Genomic DNA, 18,376 nt, shown 5'->3' with positions numbered 1-18,376 from the left:
TGTCCTGAAGTGTACTATTGTTTCCTCGTTTGTCCTGATGTGTCCCACTGTGTCCTGATGTGTTCTGATTTGTCCAGATGTGTCCTATTGTGTTCTGATGTGTCCTGATGTGTCCTACTGTATCCTGAGTTGTCCGACTATGTTCTACTGCGTCCTGATTTGTCCTGATGTGTCCTGACGTGTTCTGATTTGTCCTGATATGTTTTGATGTGTCCTGATGTGTCCTACTGCATCCTGATTTTTCCTGATGTATCCTGATGTTTCTCCACAGAGGACTGAGATCTGTGTCTTTTGACAGATGTTTCTCAGGTGTGGAGATTACCTGCGGTGTGTCAGGAAGCTGCCGTTAGCATGACCCGACCCATCGCAGCCCGGTGTCGGACAGGTCGGACCTTCGCTCTTGAAGGCCTTCCAGGAGAACGGAGTGCCGTTCAGGAGACCTTCCTTCTGCCGGCGGGCGGCCAGAGGACAACCGTAGGCACTGCGGTGGGTCGCGTACTTCCCACTGATGTGTCCTAGACTGTCACAGCCGGGGACAGGACACCTGGAGACAGACGGACGGACGGCGGACGGACAACAATATGAACTCTGTGATGGATGAAATGTTTAAAGCAACCATCGTCCATCGGTGATGTCATCAACCATCAGTGATGTCATCGTTGGTTTGTGAACGTTATGAATCCTCCAGTTCAGATTCTGTCCGTCACCATCTTTGCTAGTTCGGAGCGGTTTGGAGCAGGAAGTGACCATATTTGGACGAGCTGGGGGAGGAGCCAGAGGTGGATCTGACCGATCTGATCGGAAACCTGACGATACTACGTCCCGCCCACCGATAGCTGTAACCTGACTGCACCACAGGCCTGTCAATCAAACAGACACGCCCCCAAAAACAGGTCTTCTTGAATCTTCTTTTCTAATGAATGAGGGATTATTTTCAGATGGACCTCCAGAAAACTAAGAAGAAGGAGTGACTTTAGCTAACAACACCGAGATAACTGATGGACACATTTTATTCACTTTGGATTTGATGAGAGAAGTTGAATGGGAGTCTATAGAGCCGGAGGCTTTTTGGAGCCGACCTCTAGTGGCACTCGCTGGTATTGCAGCTGAAGACACTTCTGGATCAGAACCATTTTACAAACCTTTTATATCCAGACTGAGGTTTGACTTCTTGTTTCCTGTTAACAGTACGACCGGATCATTGAGCTTCATCATCTTCATAAAGAGCATCTTGTAAAGGACAGAGTGCATCATCGTGTTCAGTCCACTAATGTGTCATGTGTGTAAATATGATGCTGTCACAATTCATCGTTGTGTTGTTGTCTTTTTATTGTATCAGTTTCTTTCTGTCCACCTTTTTCTCTCTCTCTTTCTCTCTCTCTCGCTCTTTCTGTCTCTATCTCTCTGTCTGTCTCTTTCGCTGTCTCTCTGTCCCTGTCTCTGTCTCTCTCTGTCTTTCTCTCTCTCTTTCTGTCTCTCTCTGGCTTTCTCTCTCTCTCTCTCTCTCTCTCTCTCTCTCTCTCTCTCTCTCTCTCTCTCTGTCTTTCTGTCTTTCTGCCTCTCTCTCTGTCTCTTTCTGTCTCTGTCTCTCTGTCCCTGTCTCTCTCTGTCTTTCTCTCTCTCTCTCTCTCTCTCTCTCTCTCTCTGTCTTTCTCTATCTCTCTCTTTCTGTCTACCTCTCTTTGTCTTTCTGTCGCTCTCTCTGTTTTTCTCTCTCTCTTTCTGTCTCTCTCTGGCTTTCTCTCTCTCTCTCTCTCTTTCTGTCTCCCTCTCTTTGTCTTTCTGTCTTTCTGCCTCTCTCTGTCTTTCTCTCTCTGTCTCTTTCTGTCTCTGTCTCTCTGTCCCTGTCTCTCTCTGTCTTTCTCTCTCTCTCTCTCTGTCTTTCTCTCTCTCTCTTTCTGTCTACCTCTCTTTGTCTTTCTGTCTTTCTGTCGCTCTCTCTGTCTTTCTCTCTCTCTGTCTCTCTCACTTTCTCTCTTTCCTAAAATACTTACATGATCACGTCTGCTTTTATTTTAAAACTCTCCTTCTTATCTTTACTTCCTGTCCTGATTGTTTCCAGCTGTTTAATTCTCTGACTTCCTGTTTCAGACCGTCATCATGTCAACCGTTCAGTCTGAGTTAATCTAACCAGTTGTGTTCTCCTCCTGGACTCTCCCTCTGTCTCCTACTGGGACCTCAGCTTGTCCCATCCTTACTGGACCTTTTGGACCTTTTGGACTGTGTTTTTCAGAGCTGTGTTATTTCCTGTTTTTTTCCATTAATCTTTTGTTTTTGGTAGTTTTTCACTAAAGGAGTTTATTGAGTCCATCCTCTGAGGATTGAAGATCAATAACCTCAATCAGTTTTCACCTCTGACCTGGTGACATCACACCGAGCAGCAGTCGCTCACCTCAGCAGCTCCGAGTCCTCCTTGTCATCCTTAGTGGGCGTTGACTTGATCCCACTCTTCTTTGCTCGAGGACATCCGGACAGACTGAGGAAGAGGAGGAGAGAGGAAGAGTAACCAGACAGACTGAGGAAGAGGAGGAAGAGGAACATGAGGAGGAGAGGAGGATGAACAGTAGGATGACCTCTGACCTCCTGTGCGAGGCGTAGTTCCCGGTGATGTGACCCGACCCGTCGCAGCCTGGCGTCGGACACCTGAGACACACACAGAGTCCAGGTCAGTTCCGCTGACTCAGCAGCTGACTCAGCAGGTTGTCAGTGAATGATTGAAGGATGACAGATTAACAGATTTGGAGAATTGGATGTGAGTGTGAGGAGGAGAGCAGCGACAGAGCTGTGAGGAGCTGCAGAGTGCTCAGTGAACGTGACAGGAAGAAGCACACATACTTTAGTTCAGCTGTGTGGGCAGCCATGAGGGTCCGAAGTGATTTATCAGCAAGAGGACAGCCTGACAGACTGGAAGATAGGTCAGAGAGAGAACGTTAGAAAGTATGAAGGAAGGAGACAGAACCTGACCTGCTCTACAGGACACACAGGGGGACAGCTGGGGGACAGCTGTCTCCTGTCCCTGAAGGCAGCTTCCCATTCGGCACTTAAGCGAAAATTTAAGGGAAACCTCACAGACAGCTTTGAGCCGCTCACTGTTCGTTTTTTACACCTCTTATTGTTGTTAAAGCATCTCAGACACTCCAGATGAAACAGGAACTCTGTCTGAAACACATGTTCTCCTTTGGGAAACCTTTATTCTATTTGTAAAAATTTGAAAATGGGACATTTCACTGTTTTTTTTCCCCCCTCTAGACCACAATCGACCTGGTCCAGGTCCAGAACTAGAGCACTCACAGGTCAAATCTGGATTACATTATCACAGAGACACTAAAAAAATTTTTTTTTTTAAATAGCTTCTGATTTATGAAACCTTTATTCTATTTGTGAAAATAAAAAAAGGGACATTTCACTGCTGTTTTCCCCTCTGGGCCGTGTTACCAGGTCTAATGTGGTCTGAAATGTCCCCTTCTTTGTTTTCATAAATAGAATAAATCAGAAACCATGTTTTTATTTTTATTTTTTATAATCTTTAGTGTTTGTGATCATTTAATCCAGGTTTGACCTGTGTGAGTGCTCTAGTTCTGGACCTGGACCGGCTCGATTGTGGTCAAGAGGGGAAAAAAGCAGTGAAATGTCCCTTTTTTATTTTTACAAATAGAATAAAGGTTTCCTAAAATAGAAAATGTGTTTCAGACAAAGTTCATGTTTCATCTAAAGTGTTAACAACATTAAGAAAAATAAAAAAAACGGACAATGAGTGGCTCAAAGCTGGAAGTGAGGTTTCCCTCAACTTTCCCCTTAACTTTCCCCTTAAGTACCGAACCGGAAGCTGTGAACCAGAAGCTAACTTCAGCGTCGTCTCAGTAGTGGACGATGTGTGTGTCGCATCATGTGAGTCATCCAACGACGTCAGGTGCACGTGAAACTATCTGAAGGTGTCTCAGGTGAGCGCGTCCCACTCAGACAGGTCACACAGAGACCACGCCTCCTCCAAGTGTGTTTAATCTACATGTGTTCATATTGTGGAGCAATTCGCTCTCAAAATATAAAACTTTTTGTTCGTGCAATCTCCATTTCCATGGCAACACATGGGGTAGGACTAACAACTGGAAACCAATCAGAAGGCTCTTATGTAACGTATGTCATGTTTACTATTCCAGGAAGTAGTCGGACCCTTAGCAACCACCTAGCAACATAGAGGATTTCTAGTCTCCAACTGAATAAATACAGAACAGAAACACTAAATTGCTCAGCTAGCTCAGTCTGGTTAGAACAAAGATATCTGAAGGACAAAGATATCTGATGAACAAAGATATCTGATGAACAAAGATATCTGAAGGACAAAGATATCTGATGAACAAAGATATCCATGTTCTCATGTGTTTTTAACATTTTAGCTCCGTGTCATGTGTTCAAACCAAACCGGTCCAGCTAGCCGCCGCTAGGATTGTAAGTGCGTGACTATCCGTGGTGTTACGGTACGGGTGCTCGGAGCGACCAAAAAGGACCAAAAGAGACCCGACTTCACCAAATGGGTCATTTAATAGAAGTATAACAAGTAAAAACTACATTATATTACTTATTATATGAAACTCTATTCTAATTCTATATTCCCATTGAGGAGGCGGAGTGATATTTCTAGTGATGAGCAGGGTGTGTTGTCATGGTGATTTGTTCCAAATGTTCAGTTGACCAATCAGATCTGTAGGTCAGAACTACTGGTTGTATAATACTTGTTCCGACCCAGAATAGCGTCACATCCAACAACCTGAACCTGTGCAGGTGTTTCCTGCACCCGTCAGACAGGTGGAGCAGCAGGTAACTTTAATTTTCCTACTGAGAGTCTCACCTGTGTGTCCAGACTTTTTAAACTGTGTGTAAAGACGACATATAATGCAGCTGCAGCTACACGAGGCCCCGCCCCCTCTGATCAGTGTCAGGGCTGAAGGCCAGGTGTTCACAGGTGGTACAGGACTCTGCTGCTGAGCACGGCCCTGACTCCACCTCTCCACCTCTTTTATACTGTTTCCAGGAACAGATCAGTGAACAGGAGGAACACTGTGTCTTTAAAAGGGGATGTGGTCAGGGTGAATGTTGGTAGCAGAGGTCAACATCAGATCAGTCCTCAGCCTCACAAATCATCTTATAAACACTCTCTGATCTTTACCTGGAAGTCAGAGCGTCTTACCTGCGGTGTGATGCATAATTGCCGGTGATGTGTCCGCTGCCATCACAGCCTGGGGTGGGACATCTGAGGATGAGGACACAGGGACACACACACATCAGTCCACTGATCTCACTGACTCATTATGTTTGGACCTCACTGAGGAATCTGCTCTATAGAAATACAACTAAATAGAAGTTCTATGTCTATACTTGGTCGTCTTTTCAGACAGATCTGACCAATCATCAAGCATCAGTGATGTCATCATCCATCAGTGATGTCATCAACCATCAGTGATGCCATCGTTGGTTTGTGAATGTTATGAATCCTCCAGTTCAGATCCTGTCCGTCACCATCTTTGCTAGTTCGGAGCGGTTTGGAGCAGGAAGTGACCATATTTGGACGAGCTGGGGGAGGAGCCAGAGGTGGATCTGACCGATCTGATTGGAAACCTGACGATACTACGTCCCGCCCACCGATAGCTGTAACCTGACTGCACCACAGGCCTGTCAATCAAACAGACACGCCCCCAAAACCAGGTCTTCTTGAATCTTCTTTTCTAATGAATGAGGGATTATTTTCAGATGGACCTCCAGAAAACTAAGAAGAAGGAGTGACTTTAGCTAACAACACCGAGATAACTGATGGACACATTTGATTCACTTTGGATTTGATGAGAGAAGTTGAATGGGAGTCTATGGAGCCGGAGGCTTTTTGGAGCCGACCTCTAGTGGCACTCGCTGGTATTGCAGCTGAAGACACTTCTGGATCAGAACCATTTTACAGACCTGAAGCTATGAACTCTTTTATATCCAGTCTGTGGTCTGATTTATTTTGAATCCTCCACATCCATTCACAAAACCTGAGTCTGTTTCTGCTTCACTGACATTAATTATTTTTGTTTTCTTGCAGATTTCTTATCCAGTCTGAGCTCATCAGTTAAATCTACAGTCACATGGAACAATGATCAGCTTCAGTATCGTCTCAAATCACACCAGAAGAACATCTTTACATGATGGACACCACCGTCCAACAGGACGGAGACACCACCATCCAACATATGTATATATATATATTGGGGTGGCACAGTGGTTAGCATTGTCGCCTCACAGCAAAAAGGTTCCGGGTTCGAATCCGGTCCTGGGCATTTCTGTGCGGAGTTTGCATGTTCTCCCTGTGCTTGCGTGGGTTCTCTCCAGGTTCTCTGGCTTCCTCCCAACACCCAAAAAACATACACCTCAGGTTAGATGGTGCCGCGCTAGTGGCAACCTGTTGCAGCAGCTCCCCCCCGAGATGCTGCTGTAGCGAAAAAATTTCCCCTAAAATTTAGAGACCTCTCCAAATGTTTCTTAAATCAGCATCTCTACATGTACAGCAGCCGTTCCATTCCAGTCTGTTGAATTCCAATACAGGAACACCTGATTCTACTGAAAGAGGTACTGATCAGGTGATCACCTGATTCTACTTAATGAGGTACTGATCAGGTGATCACCTGAACCAAAACTTATTTAATGAAGAAAAGTACAACAACCAGTGCTGTGGTCATCACTATCCTCTTGCAATATGACCAGCTGGATGGCAGAAATGGTGCTCGTAGTACGTCAAAAGTAATTGGAATAAAAAAAAAGTGACTATTGACCAAAAGAGTTAAAAAGAAAAGTTCTGAGTGACTAAAAGAAGAGTTCAATTCTGGTTTTACTGGCAGAAGGATACAGTGATCGTCAGGCTGCTTCCATCGTTCAAATGTCAAAGACGACGGTTCATAAGAACGAGGTCAAGCAGCAGATATTAGGGACAACAAAGCTACAGACATTAGGGACAACAAAGCTACAGACGTTAGGGACAACAAAGCTACAGACATTAGGGAGAAAAAAGCTACAGACATTAGGGACAACAAAGCTGTAGACGTTAGGGACAACAAAGCTGCAGACGTTAGGGACAACAAAGCTACAGACGTTAGGGACAACAAAGCTACAGACATTAGGGAAAACAAAGCTGCAGACGTTAGGGACAACAAAGCTACAGACATTAGGGACAACAAAGCTGCAGACATTAGGGACAACAAAGCTGCAGACGTTAGGGACAACAAAGCCACAGACCAGCAGAGGACCAAAACGACTCTCCGCTCACCGGGATGACCACCAACTCATTCCAATGTCACTCAACAACCGTAGGATGACATCAAGTGACCTCCAAAAAGAACGGCAGACAGCAGCTGGGGTGAAGAGGACGGTGAGGACGGTGAGGACAGTGAGGACAGTGAGAAACAGGCTCCTAGTGGCTGAAGTTGGGCAAAGATAGAAAAAAGCCCTTCATCATGAGAAGCAAAGAAGAGCCAGGCTGAGGTTTGAAGAAGACCAGAAGGATTGGACCATAGAGGACTGGAGGAAGGTCATCTTCTCTGAGGAGTCCAATGTTCAGCTTTGTCCATCACCTGGTGGTCTAATGGTTAGACGGAGACCTGGAGAGGTCGACGAGCCACAGAGTCTCCACCTGTGAAATGTGGTGGAGGATCGGTGAAGATCTGAGGGGCTTCAGCAAGGTTGGAATCTAACAGATTTGTCTTCATGAAGGACGCATGAATCAAGCCGAGGACAAAGTTGTCCTGGAAGAAAACGTGCTTCCTTCTGCTCTGACGATGTTCCCCAACTCTGAGGAGGGTTCTTCCAGCAGGACGATGCTCCATGAAACACAGCCAGGTCAGTGAAGGTGTGGATGAAGGACCACCAGATCAGGACCCTGTCATGGCCGGCCAGATCTCCAGACCTGAATCCCATTGAAAACCTCTGGAATGTGATGAAGAGGAAGATGGACGGTCACCAGCCGTCAAACAAAGCCGAGCTGTTTGAATCTTTGCACCAGGAGTCATAAAGTCTCCCAACATCAAAGTGAAAGAGGTGGAGAGATGCCAAGACGCATGAAGCTGGGATTGGAAATCAATAATCAATTATTCCACCAAATATTGATTTCTGAACTGTTCCCAAGTTTAAAAAAAAATGTATATTGTGTTGTTTAAAAATGGAAATGAACTTGTTTTCTTTGCATTATTCCAGATCTGAAAACTCTGTGTCTTTTTTGTTATTTTGACCAGTTGTCATTTTCTGCAAATAAATGTTCTAAATGAAAATATTTGAAATTTGGGAGAAATGTTGCCAGTAGTTTGTAGAAAAAAACAAAATTTTTCATTTTACTCAAACACACCAATAAACAGTAAAACCAGAGAAAGAGAAGTGGTCTCTTATTTTTTTTCTCGAGAGCTGTATGTATATGTATGTATGTATGTATATGTATGTATATGTATATGTATATGTATATGTATGTATATGTATGTATACAGTTTGTACAGTGCATCTGAAATGTATTCACAGCACTTCACTTTTCCCACATTTTGTTATGTTACAGCCTGTGGTGGTGGGATGTGGTTTTAGCTCAGCTGCAGAGGGGAGAGAGTAGGTGGATGGTTCAGGGAACGGTGCCAGAAAAGTGTGATGAGCACAGCTGAACTGAGTGGGGACTAATGAGCACAGCTGATCAGGATGGGGACTAATGATCTCTCTCCTATAAAGTGAGCAGGGAGAAGGAGGTTGGAGGGAGGTGAAGGCAGAAGGATGTAACCAGCGCTCAAGGGCACGGCAGCAGAGCGCGGGGACGGGGAGTGAGATTAATGAAAATAAACCCTGTTAAAAGCGGAGGCCTTTGTCTGGAACACATTTTGTCTGAGGAACCCACCCACCGTAGCACCGGACCCGTTACACAGCCTTATTTCAAAATGGATTAAATTCTACAAACAATACCCAATTATGATAACGTTAAAAAAGTATGTTTGAAATTTCTGCAAATCTATTAAAAATAAAAAATCACATCTACATAAGTATTCACAGCCTTTGCCATGACACTTAAAATTGAGCTCAGGTGCATCCTGTTTCCACTGATCATCCTTGAGATGTTTCTAGAACTTGATTGGAGTCCACCTGGTAAATTCAGTTGATTGGACATGATTTGGAAAGACACACACCGTCAAAAAGGTCCCACAGCTGACATGTCAGAGCACAAACCAAGACATGAAGTCCAAGGAATCGTCTGTAGACCTCAGACAGGATTGTATGGAGGCTCAGATCTGGGGAAGGGTACAGAAACATTTCTGCAGCATTGAAGGTCCCAATGAGCACAGTGGCCTCCATCATCTGTAAATGGAAGAAGTTTGGAACCACCAGGACTCTTCCTAGAATCGGCCGCCCAGCCAAACTGAGCGATCGGGGGAGAAGGGCCTTAGTCAGGGAGGTGACCAAGAACCCGATGGTCACTCTGACAGAGCTCCAACGTTGCTCTGTGAAGAGAGGAGAACCTTCTAGAAGGACAACCATCTCTGCAGCACTCCACCCAGCAGGCCTGTATGGTAGTGGCCAGACGGAAGACACTCCTCAGTAAAAGGCTCATGACAGCCCACCTGGAGTTTACCAAAAGTCACCTGAAGGACTGTCAGACTATGAGAAACTAAATTCTCTGGTCTGATGAAACAAAGATTGAACTCTTTGGCCTGAATGCCAAGCGTCATGTCTGGAGGAAACCAGGCACCGCTCATCACCTGGCCAACACCATCTCTACGGTGAAGCATGGTGGTGGCAGTATCATGCTGTGGGCATCAGCGGCAGGAACCGGGAGACTAGTCAGGATCGAGGTAAAGATGTATGCAGCAATGTACAGAGAGATCTGAAAATGTCTGTGCACCGACGCTCCCCATCCAACCTGATGGAGCTTCAGATGTCCTGCAAAGAACAACGGGAGAAACTGCCCAGAAATAGGTGCCAAGCTCGTAGCAGCATACTCAAAAATACTTGAGGCTGGGACTGCTGCCAAAGGTGCTTCAACAAAGTATTGAGCAAAGGCTGTGAATGCGTATGTACGTGTTATATTTTCGTTGTTTATTTTTAATAGATTAGCAAAAATTTTAAACAAACTTTTTTCACTTTGTCATTATGGGGAATTGTGTGTAGAATTTTTAGGAAAAAATTTAATTTAATCAATTTTGGAATAAGGCTGTAACACAACAAAATGTGGAAAAAGTGAAGCGCTGTGAATATATATATATATATACTGTATGTATGTGTGTGTGTGTGTATATATGTGTATGTGTATACATATATATGTGTATATACACTGCTCCAAAAAATAAAGGGACCACTTAAACAACTCAATGTAACTCCAATCAATCACACTTCTGTGAAATCAAGCTGTCCAGTTTGGATCAACACTGATTGTGGATCAGTTTCACCTGCTGTTGTACAAATGGAACAAACAGGTGGAAATGAGGCAATTATCAAGACAACCCTATAAAGGAACAGTTCTGCAGGTGGTGACCACAGACCGTTTCTCTGTCCTCGTCCTTTCTAGATGATTGTTGGTCCCTTTTGCATTTTGCCAGTGTCCTCACCACTAGAGGGAGCATGAGGTGTCTCCAACCCACAGAAGTTGCTCAGGTAGTGCAGCTCATCCAGGATGGCACATCAATGCACGCTGTGGCAAGAAGGTTTGCTGTGTCTGTCAGCACAGTGTCAAGAGGACAGAGGACATACCGGGAGACGGGCCGGTCCACCAGGAGACGTGGAGGGGGCCGTAAGAGGACAACAACCCGGCAGCGGGACTGCCATCTGCTCCTTTATGCAAGGAGGAGCAGGAGGAGCGCTGCCAGAGCCCTACAAAATGACCTCCAGCAGGCCACTAATGTGCATGTTTCTGCTCAAACTGTCAGAAACAGACTCCATGAGGACGGTACGAGGGCCCGACGTCCACAAGTGGGGTCTGTGCTCACAGCCCGACACCATGCGGGGAGACCGGACTTTACCGGAGAACACCGAGATCGGCAGCTTCTCCGTCGGCGCCCTGCGGTCTTCACGGATGAGAGCAGGTTCACACTGAGCACATGTGACAGACGTGACGGAGTCTGGAGACGCCGTGGAGAACGTTCTGCTGCCTGCAACATCCTCCAGCGGGACCGGTTCAGCGGTGGGTCAGCGACGGTCTGGGGAGGCGTTTCTTCGGAGGGCAGCGCAGCCCTCCGTGTGCTAGCCAGAAGTACCCTGACTGCCATTAGGTCCCGGGATGAGATCCTCAGACCCGTTGAAGACCATCTGCTGGTGCAGCGGGTCCTGGGTTCTTCTGATGCAGGACAATGCTCGGCCTCATGTGGCTGGAGTGTGTCAGCAGTTCCTGCACGATGAAGGCATCGATGTTACGGACCGGCCCGCCCGTCCCCCAGACCTGAATCCAATCCAGCACATCCGGGACATCGCGTCTCGTTCCGTCCGCCGACGCCACGTCCACCGCAGACTGTCCGGGAGTGGACTGATGCTTTGATCCGGGTCTGGGAGGAGATCCCTCAGGAGAACATCCGTGGTCTCATCAGGAGCATGCCCAGGCGTTGTAGGGAGTGATACAGGCACGTGGAGGACACACACATGACTGAGACTCATTTGGACTTGTCTTCAGGACTCTCCACAGAAGTTGGATCAGCCTGTGATCTGATTTCTCCACTTTTATTTGGAGTATATTTCTGAATCCAGACCTCCATGGATAATGATTTTGATTTCCATTGATCATTCTGATGTTATTTTGTTCTCAACACATTCCACTATGTGATGAATCAAGATTTGAACTGGAATATTTCATTCATTGAGATCTAGGATGTTGTTTAAGTGTTCCATTTATTTTTTGGAGCAGTGTATAAACACGGAGATTTATGTTTGTATATTTATGTATTTATATACAGTATATAAATGTGTGTGTGTGTGCGTGCGTGTGTACGTGTGTGTGTGTGTGTGTGTATGTTTGTATATTTTATATTGTTTATATATGTATATATATTTGTATATGTATGTATATGTCTTTGTATGTATCTATGTATATGCATGTATGTGTATGTATGTATATATATATATATATATATATATATATATATGTGTATGTAAATATGTATCTGCACGTGTATATATATATATATATGTATATATTTTTTGTATTCGGAGGTTCTGTAAAACTCTGACTTACACCAGAATCTCTTTTTTGCTGTCTTTGGGCTGAAACTTGACCTTGAAGCTGCTGCTGGTGACCTCACCGGGGTACTTCCTGTCCTCCAGGTGTTCCTGGTCCTCCTCCTCCTCCCCCTCTGATGAGGTGTATGAGGGAGCGGTGTAATCCACCTGAGGACAGGTAGATCAGAACAGTTGAGTGACTCCTCAGTGTGTCTCACAGAGCGGGGACATGTGGAGGGGAACTGTACCTCCTCATGGTCCTCCTCTTTGACTCCACTGGGTTTGGTGAAATCTAGCGGCTCCTCCCACTCCGGCTGACTGTGTCCCTGAGACATGGGAGCTCCCACATGTTGGGAGGAGGATGACGAGGAAGATGAAGGCTCCGGAGACTGCATGCCCTCCCTCTTTGTCTTCTTCATGCTGAGGTCCAACGTGCCGTTCTCATCCACCTCAATGTCTGGATCCTGCAGGTTTACATAAAGTCAACACGTCAACAAGTGAACATGCTACGTAAACATGTGAGGTGAACATGTTAAGTGACAATGTAAACACGTGAATGTGTGAATTTCCACCTCAATGTTCGGATCTTGCACGTGAGGTCAACATGTGAACATGTGAAGTCAACATGTGAACATGTAAACATGAAGTCAACATGTTAACATGTGAAGTCAACAAGTGAACATAGGAAGGGAGCATTTGAACACGTGAACATGAGAACATGGTAACATGTCAGGTGAACATGGTAACATGAACATGGTAGCATGAACATGGTAACATGAACATGGTAACGTGAACATGGTAGCGTGAGGTGAATATGATAATATGTTAACATGGGCGGTGAACATGGTAACGTGAAAATGGTAACATGTGAGGTGAACATGTTAATGTGAGGTGAACATGTTAATATGTTAGGTGAACATGGTAACATGGGAGATGAACATGGTAATGTGAACAGGTGAAGTCAACAAGTGAACATGTAAACGTGAAGTCAACATGTTAACGTGAAGTCAACAAGTGAACATAGGAAGGGAACATTTGAACAGGTGAACATGAGAACATGGTAACGTGTAAGGTGAACATGGTAATATGGTAACATGAGGTGAACATGTTAACGTGAACATGGTAAAATGTTACCATGTTAACATGTGAGGTGAATATGGTAACCTGTGAACATGTGAAGTCAACATAGAAGGGAACATTTGAACACGTGAACATGAGAACATGGTAACATGGGAGGTAAACATGGTAACGTGAACATGGTAACGTTAACATGGTAACGTGAGGTGAACATGGTAATATGGTAACATGTGAGGTGAACATGTTAACATTGGAGGTGAACATGGTAACATTGGAGGTGAACATGGTAACGTGAACATGGTAATGTGAACATAGTAACGTTAACATGGTAACGTGAGGTGAACATAGTAATACGGTAACATGTTAACATGTGAGGTGAACATGTTAACATGGGAGGTGAACATGGTAACATGTGAGGTGAAAATGGTAACATGTGAGGTGAACATGTGAGGTAAACATGGTAAAATGGGAGGTGAACTTGGTAACGTGAGGTGAACATGTGAGGTGAACATGGTAACATGTGAGGTGAACATGGGAGGTGAACAATGGTAACATGGGAGGTGAACATGTTAACATGGGAGGTGAACATGGTAACATGGGAGGTGAACATGTGAGGTGAACATGTTAACATGGGAGGTGAACATGGTAACGTGAGGTGAACATGTGAGGTGAACATGGTAACATGTGAGGTGAACATGGTAACATGGGAGGTGAACATGGTAACATGTGAGGTGAACATGTGAGGTGAACATGTTAACATGGGAGGTGAACATGGTAACGTGAGGTGAACATGTGAGGTGAACATGGTAATGTGAGGTGAACATGTTAACATGGGAGGTGAACATGGTAACGTGAGGTGAACATGTGAGGTGAACATGGTAACGTGAGGTGAACATGTGAGGTGAACATGGTAACATGGGAGGTGAACATGGTAACATGTGAACATGGTAACATGTGAGGGCAACATGGTAACATGGTAACATGGTAACATGGTAAGGGCGTCCACTGCAGCGGAGCCCCAGAGCAGTGATACCTTGCAGGGCTCCCTGGGTTTGGGACTGAGGGTACTGAGTGTCTCAGGTCTCTCCCAGCAGCGGGTGGACAGGTTGAGGATGGCGGTCGCTGCCATGTGGGCGGCCTCAGCGTCCTGACTGTAGTCATACCCGGAGGAGGACGAGGCGCTCTTGGAGAATCCTCCGGACATGCTGTGGCTCGGGGACGAGGCCTTGGGGAATGTTTTAGCTGTGTGTGGGGGTAGATGGGGGAGGAGTGTATACAGGAACAGGAAGTAAACAGCTGTTCAACACAACATCTGTCCAACAGGAAGCAGTGATAGACACATGTCTAATATAAACGACTGCTTCACTGAAACCTGTATTTCACGTGTGACGACACGCTACACCCTACCCTACCCAGTCTAACCTGTAGGAGGAGCTCAGGTGTGTCTTAGGTCTGTGTGTCTTACATTTGAAGGCTTTGGGTGATGTTTCCGCTGCGCCAGGTGTCTTTGGGATGAGCATCCTCTTTCCAAACACCTGGACATCGAAGCTTGCATAGTCAAAGGACACCTTGGAGTACTTCTCCAGCTCCTTGGCCAGGTTGGCCCGGGGCGTGGTGGTCACGGTGTTGGGCCGGTAGCTGCCGTACTGAGGGATCTCCAGCTGCTTCACGAAACACATGGGCCTGGGGGAGGAGTCACGAGTTACATCATGTCACCCGGACACAGGCACGCACTGCTGTCTGTAGGACACTGTCTGTCCTACCTGAGGACTCTGTCAGAGTTGGAAGAAGGTTCGCTGGCTGCAGGCTGCAGGTGGATCTGCTTGTCCTGGGTCTTGTTCAGCTTCGTTGCAGCAGCAATGGGGCAACCGGACAGACTGATGGGAGGGACAGACACGTGTGAGCAGGAATTAGTCAACACGTCAACATGTCATCATCGACAAGGCTGTGTGTGTATTAGTGGGATTACATGAGGCTGGTTCTTATGAGGTGTCACTCAGGTGTAAATATACTGCAATGTGTGTGCGTGTGCGTAGAAACCTGCGGTGTGTGTTGCGGTTACTGTTCACATGTCCTTGTCCTGTACATCCAGGTGTGGGACACTTCAGGACGTTCTCGTGCATGGCGAGGACTACAGACACACAGAGGGTCAGTGGGTTTAGTTAGTTAGCAGATGATGATGTCACTAGTTCACTGCAAATAATGATGTCATTAGTTCACTGCAGATGATGATGTCACTAGTTCACTGCAAATAATGATGTCATTAGTTCTCTGCAGATGATGATGTCACTAGTTCACTGCAGATGATGATGTCACTAGTTCACTACAAATAATGATGTCATTAGTTCTCTGCAGATGATGATGTCACTAGTTCACTGCAGATGATGATGTCACTAGTTCACTGCAGATGATGATGTCACTAGTTCACTGCAGATGATGATGTCACTAGTTCACTGCAGATGATGGTGGTAATAAGAGCAGCTGTAGTTCAGTAACAGTATTGCTGTTATTATTAGTAGAGGTGAAGTCCTGTAACAGAGGGAGGTAGTCGCTGTAATATTAAAGCCGCAGATATTAATATGAATAATTAGAAACTATAAAGTCTGAGTGAGTGCCCATGTAACAGCTGAAGTTTCATATGTCCTCATAAGAGTATGAATTGTGTGTAGTATGGAAACAAAACGGCAGCAGCAGTGTTACAGCAGGGCAGATACAGTTAATGAGTATAAATCAGTCTCGGGTGTGTTTGACCGGCAGGTGTTCAGACAGAAAGGATCCAGGTAAAAGCAGGTGAGTGACTGGTTGCTATGGTGATCTTGAAGGAGCAGAGAGGGGAGGGGCTCTCTCATACACAGGCACTGACAGGAGAAGTAGAGGGATAAAATTGACTATGTGGAGAGCCTTTGAAAATCCTCAGTCAGAAAAAATTACCATTCCTATCAACAAAATTCTTTCACTGTGAAAGGCAGAAACTTGTCGGTAATGCCTGTTTTAAATTTCATGTTTCTACTTCTTATTAAATGGGCTCGGTGGCAGGTTAGAGGCGCCCTCCGTTTCTGATTCAGACCCAAAATTTCACAGCTCTTGGGAGTCTATTGGAGAGTTTAGAGGGGATTTTGGCCGAACAATGAGTCCTATCACAATGAGAGTTGCACTGAAAGCTGAATGAAAACTGACAAAACTCCCAACAGTTGGATTTATAAATTGTGCATGTAAAATTAAAAGGCGAGTAGAGCAGAGGGCAAAAAACAGGATTAGAACAATTTTTTTCACAATATTTCAGGGGTCCAAAGGTAGAGTGAGGGACATCCCGTGACATCATACGTGACATCATCCACTCTAGATCTGAACCTTCCAAAAAGTTTGTGAAACGTAACTTGCGATTTTGAAAAAACTGTGATGGATATCAAAACACGGTTTTAATCAGTAAAAGGTCAAAGACTTGTGACCCACTTAAACTTTGAATGACATTTCTACTGTAAAGTATGCCTGAGCTATAGGGCTCCGAAGGTGACTGAATTTGTCGAAAATTGGCGCAAATATTTTTTGTGAACTACATAAACACAGTACGACGAATCACTACCAGAAGTCATAGCACACTATTCCTGATCGATATGCATATTTTGATGTGTTATTTATGGGTTTTCTCAAAGTTTCACTGCGAAGTTTTGGCCGGAAACGAAAAAATAGGAAGTATGAGCAATAGTATATAGTTTGGTATTTAAATTAACACTCGAAATGAAACACAGATAAACTCAGGCTTTTGTCCTCTTCTCTGTCCCCTGTTGAAGGACAGAAGATTCCTCAGGTCTCGTGTCCACTGCAGTGGGTGTACTCACTCTCTGGAGGGATACGGTCCTTGTGAGGACATCCTGACAGACTGCGGTGGTGAGGGTACAACCCGGTCACGTGACCCGTCCCATCACAGCCAGGGGTTGGACACTTCACCTCCTTCTTTTCTGGAGACAACAGGACGGAGGCTGTTAGAGATGACAGAGGGTATTAGAGATGATGGTGGGTGCAAGAGGGTGTTAGAGGTCACGGAGGGTGTTAGAGATGGCGGAAGATTTTAGAGATAAAGGAGGATGTTAGAGATGGTGGAGGGTGTTACAGATGACATGGGGTGAAAAATATTATGGAGGGTGTTATAGGGTGTTACAGATGATGGAGGATTTTAGAGATGATGAAGGGTGTTACAGATGATGGAGGGTGTTGAAGGGTGTTAGAGATAACATGGGTGTTAAAGGGAGTTAGAGATGACAGAGGGTATTGGAGATGACGGAGGGTGTTAGAGAAGATGGAGGGTGTTAGAGATGATGAAGGGTGTTAGAAGGGGTTAGAGGAGATGGAGGGTGTTAGAGATGATGGAGGGTGTTAAAGGGTGTTAGAGATGACGGAGATTGTTAGAGATGATGGAGGGTGTTCAAGAGTGTTAAAGATGACGGAGATTGTTAGAGATGATGGAGGGTGTTAGAGGGTGTTTGAGACAATGGAATGTTTTAGAGGGTGTTAGAGATGGCGGAGATTGTAAGAGATGAAGGAGGGTGGTAGAGGTGATGGAGGTGTTAAGGATGATGGAGGGTATTACAGATGAGGGAGGTTTTCAGAGGGTGTTAGAGATGACAGAGGTTTTTAGAGGGTGTCAGAGATTATGGAGGCTGTTAGAGATGATGTAGGGTGTTCGAGGTGATGGAGGTGTTAAGGATGACATGTTTTTGCAGGGTGTTAGAGATGACGAAGGTTTTCAGAAGGTGTTAGAGATGACAGAGGGTGTTAGAGATGATGGTGGGTGTTAGAGATGATGAAGGGTGTTAAAGATGACGGAGGGTGTTAGAGATGATGAAGGGTGTTAGAAGGGGTTAGAGATGATGGAGGGTGTTAAAGATGACGGAGAGTGTTAGAGATGATGGCGGGTGTTAGAGATGATGAAGGGTGTTAGAAGGGGTTAGAGATGATGGAGGGTGTTAAAGATGACGGAGGGTGTTAGAGATGACGTAGGGTGATAGAGGTGATGGAGGTGTTAAGGATGATGGAGGGTGTTACAGATGAGGGAGGTTTTTAGAGGGTTTTAGAGGTGAACGGAGGTTTTTAGAGGGTGTCAGAGATTATG

At 45.3% G+C, this 18,376-nt stretch overlaps 1 protein-coding gene across 1 annotated transcript; it reads right to left on the bottom strand.

Annotated features, from left to right (window-relative positions):
• Positions 1 to 234: 234 nt before the first annotated feature.
• Positions 235 to 17,250, bottom strand: LOC138614819 (myelin transcription factor 1-like; the record flags this gene model as incomplete). The annotated part of the gene is made up of 12 exons (XM_069688402.1): positions 235 to 544; positions 2,393 to 2,476; positions 2,581 to 2,643; positions 2,836 to 2,904; positions 5,186 to 5,248; positions 12,206 to 12,357; positions 12,438 to 12,653; positions 14,300 to 14,508; positions 14,732 to 14,949; positions 15,030 to 15,143; positions 15,307 to 15,397; positions 17,106 to 17,250. Coding segments are annotated over 12 exons (1,650 nt in total), but the record flags the coding sequence as incomplete, so codon positions are not given.
• Between the last annotated feature and the right edge of the window lie 1,126 nt (positions 17,251 to 18,376).

The sequence above is a fragment of the Brachyistius frenatus genome, unplaced genomic scaffold (genome assembly GCF_029030835.1).
Source record: "Brachyistius frenatus isolate BFR_SWC_R1_liver_20210118 unplaced genomic scaffold, ASM2903083v1 Contig_584, whole genome shotgun sequence".
NCBI classification, from domain to species: domain Eukaryota; kingdom Metazoa; phylum Chordata; class Actinopteri; family Embiotocidae; genus Brachyistius; species Brachyistius frenatus.
The sequence above is the reverse complement of the archived record's forward strand: the minus strand, read 5'-3'. Positions and strand labels throughout refer to the sequence as shown.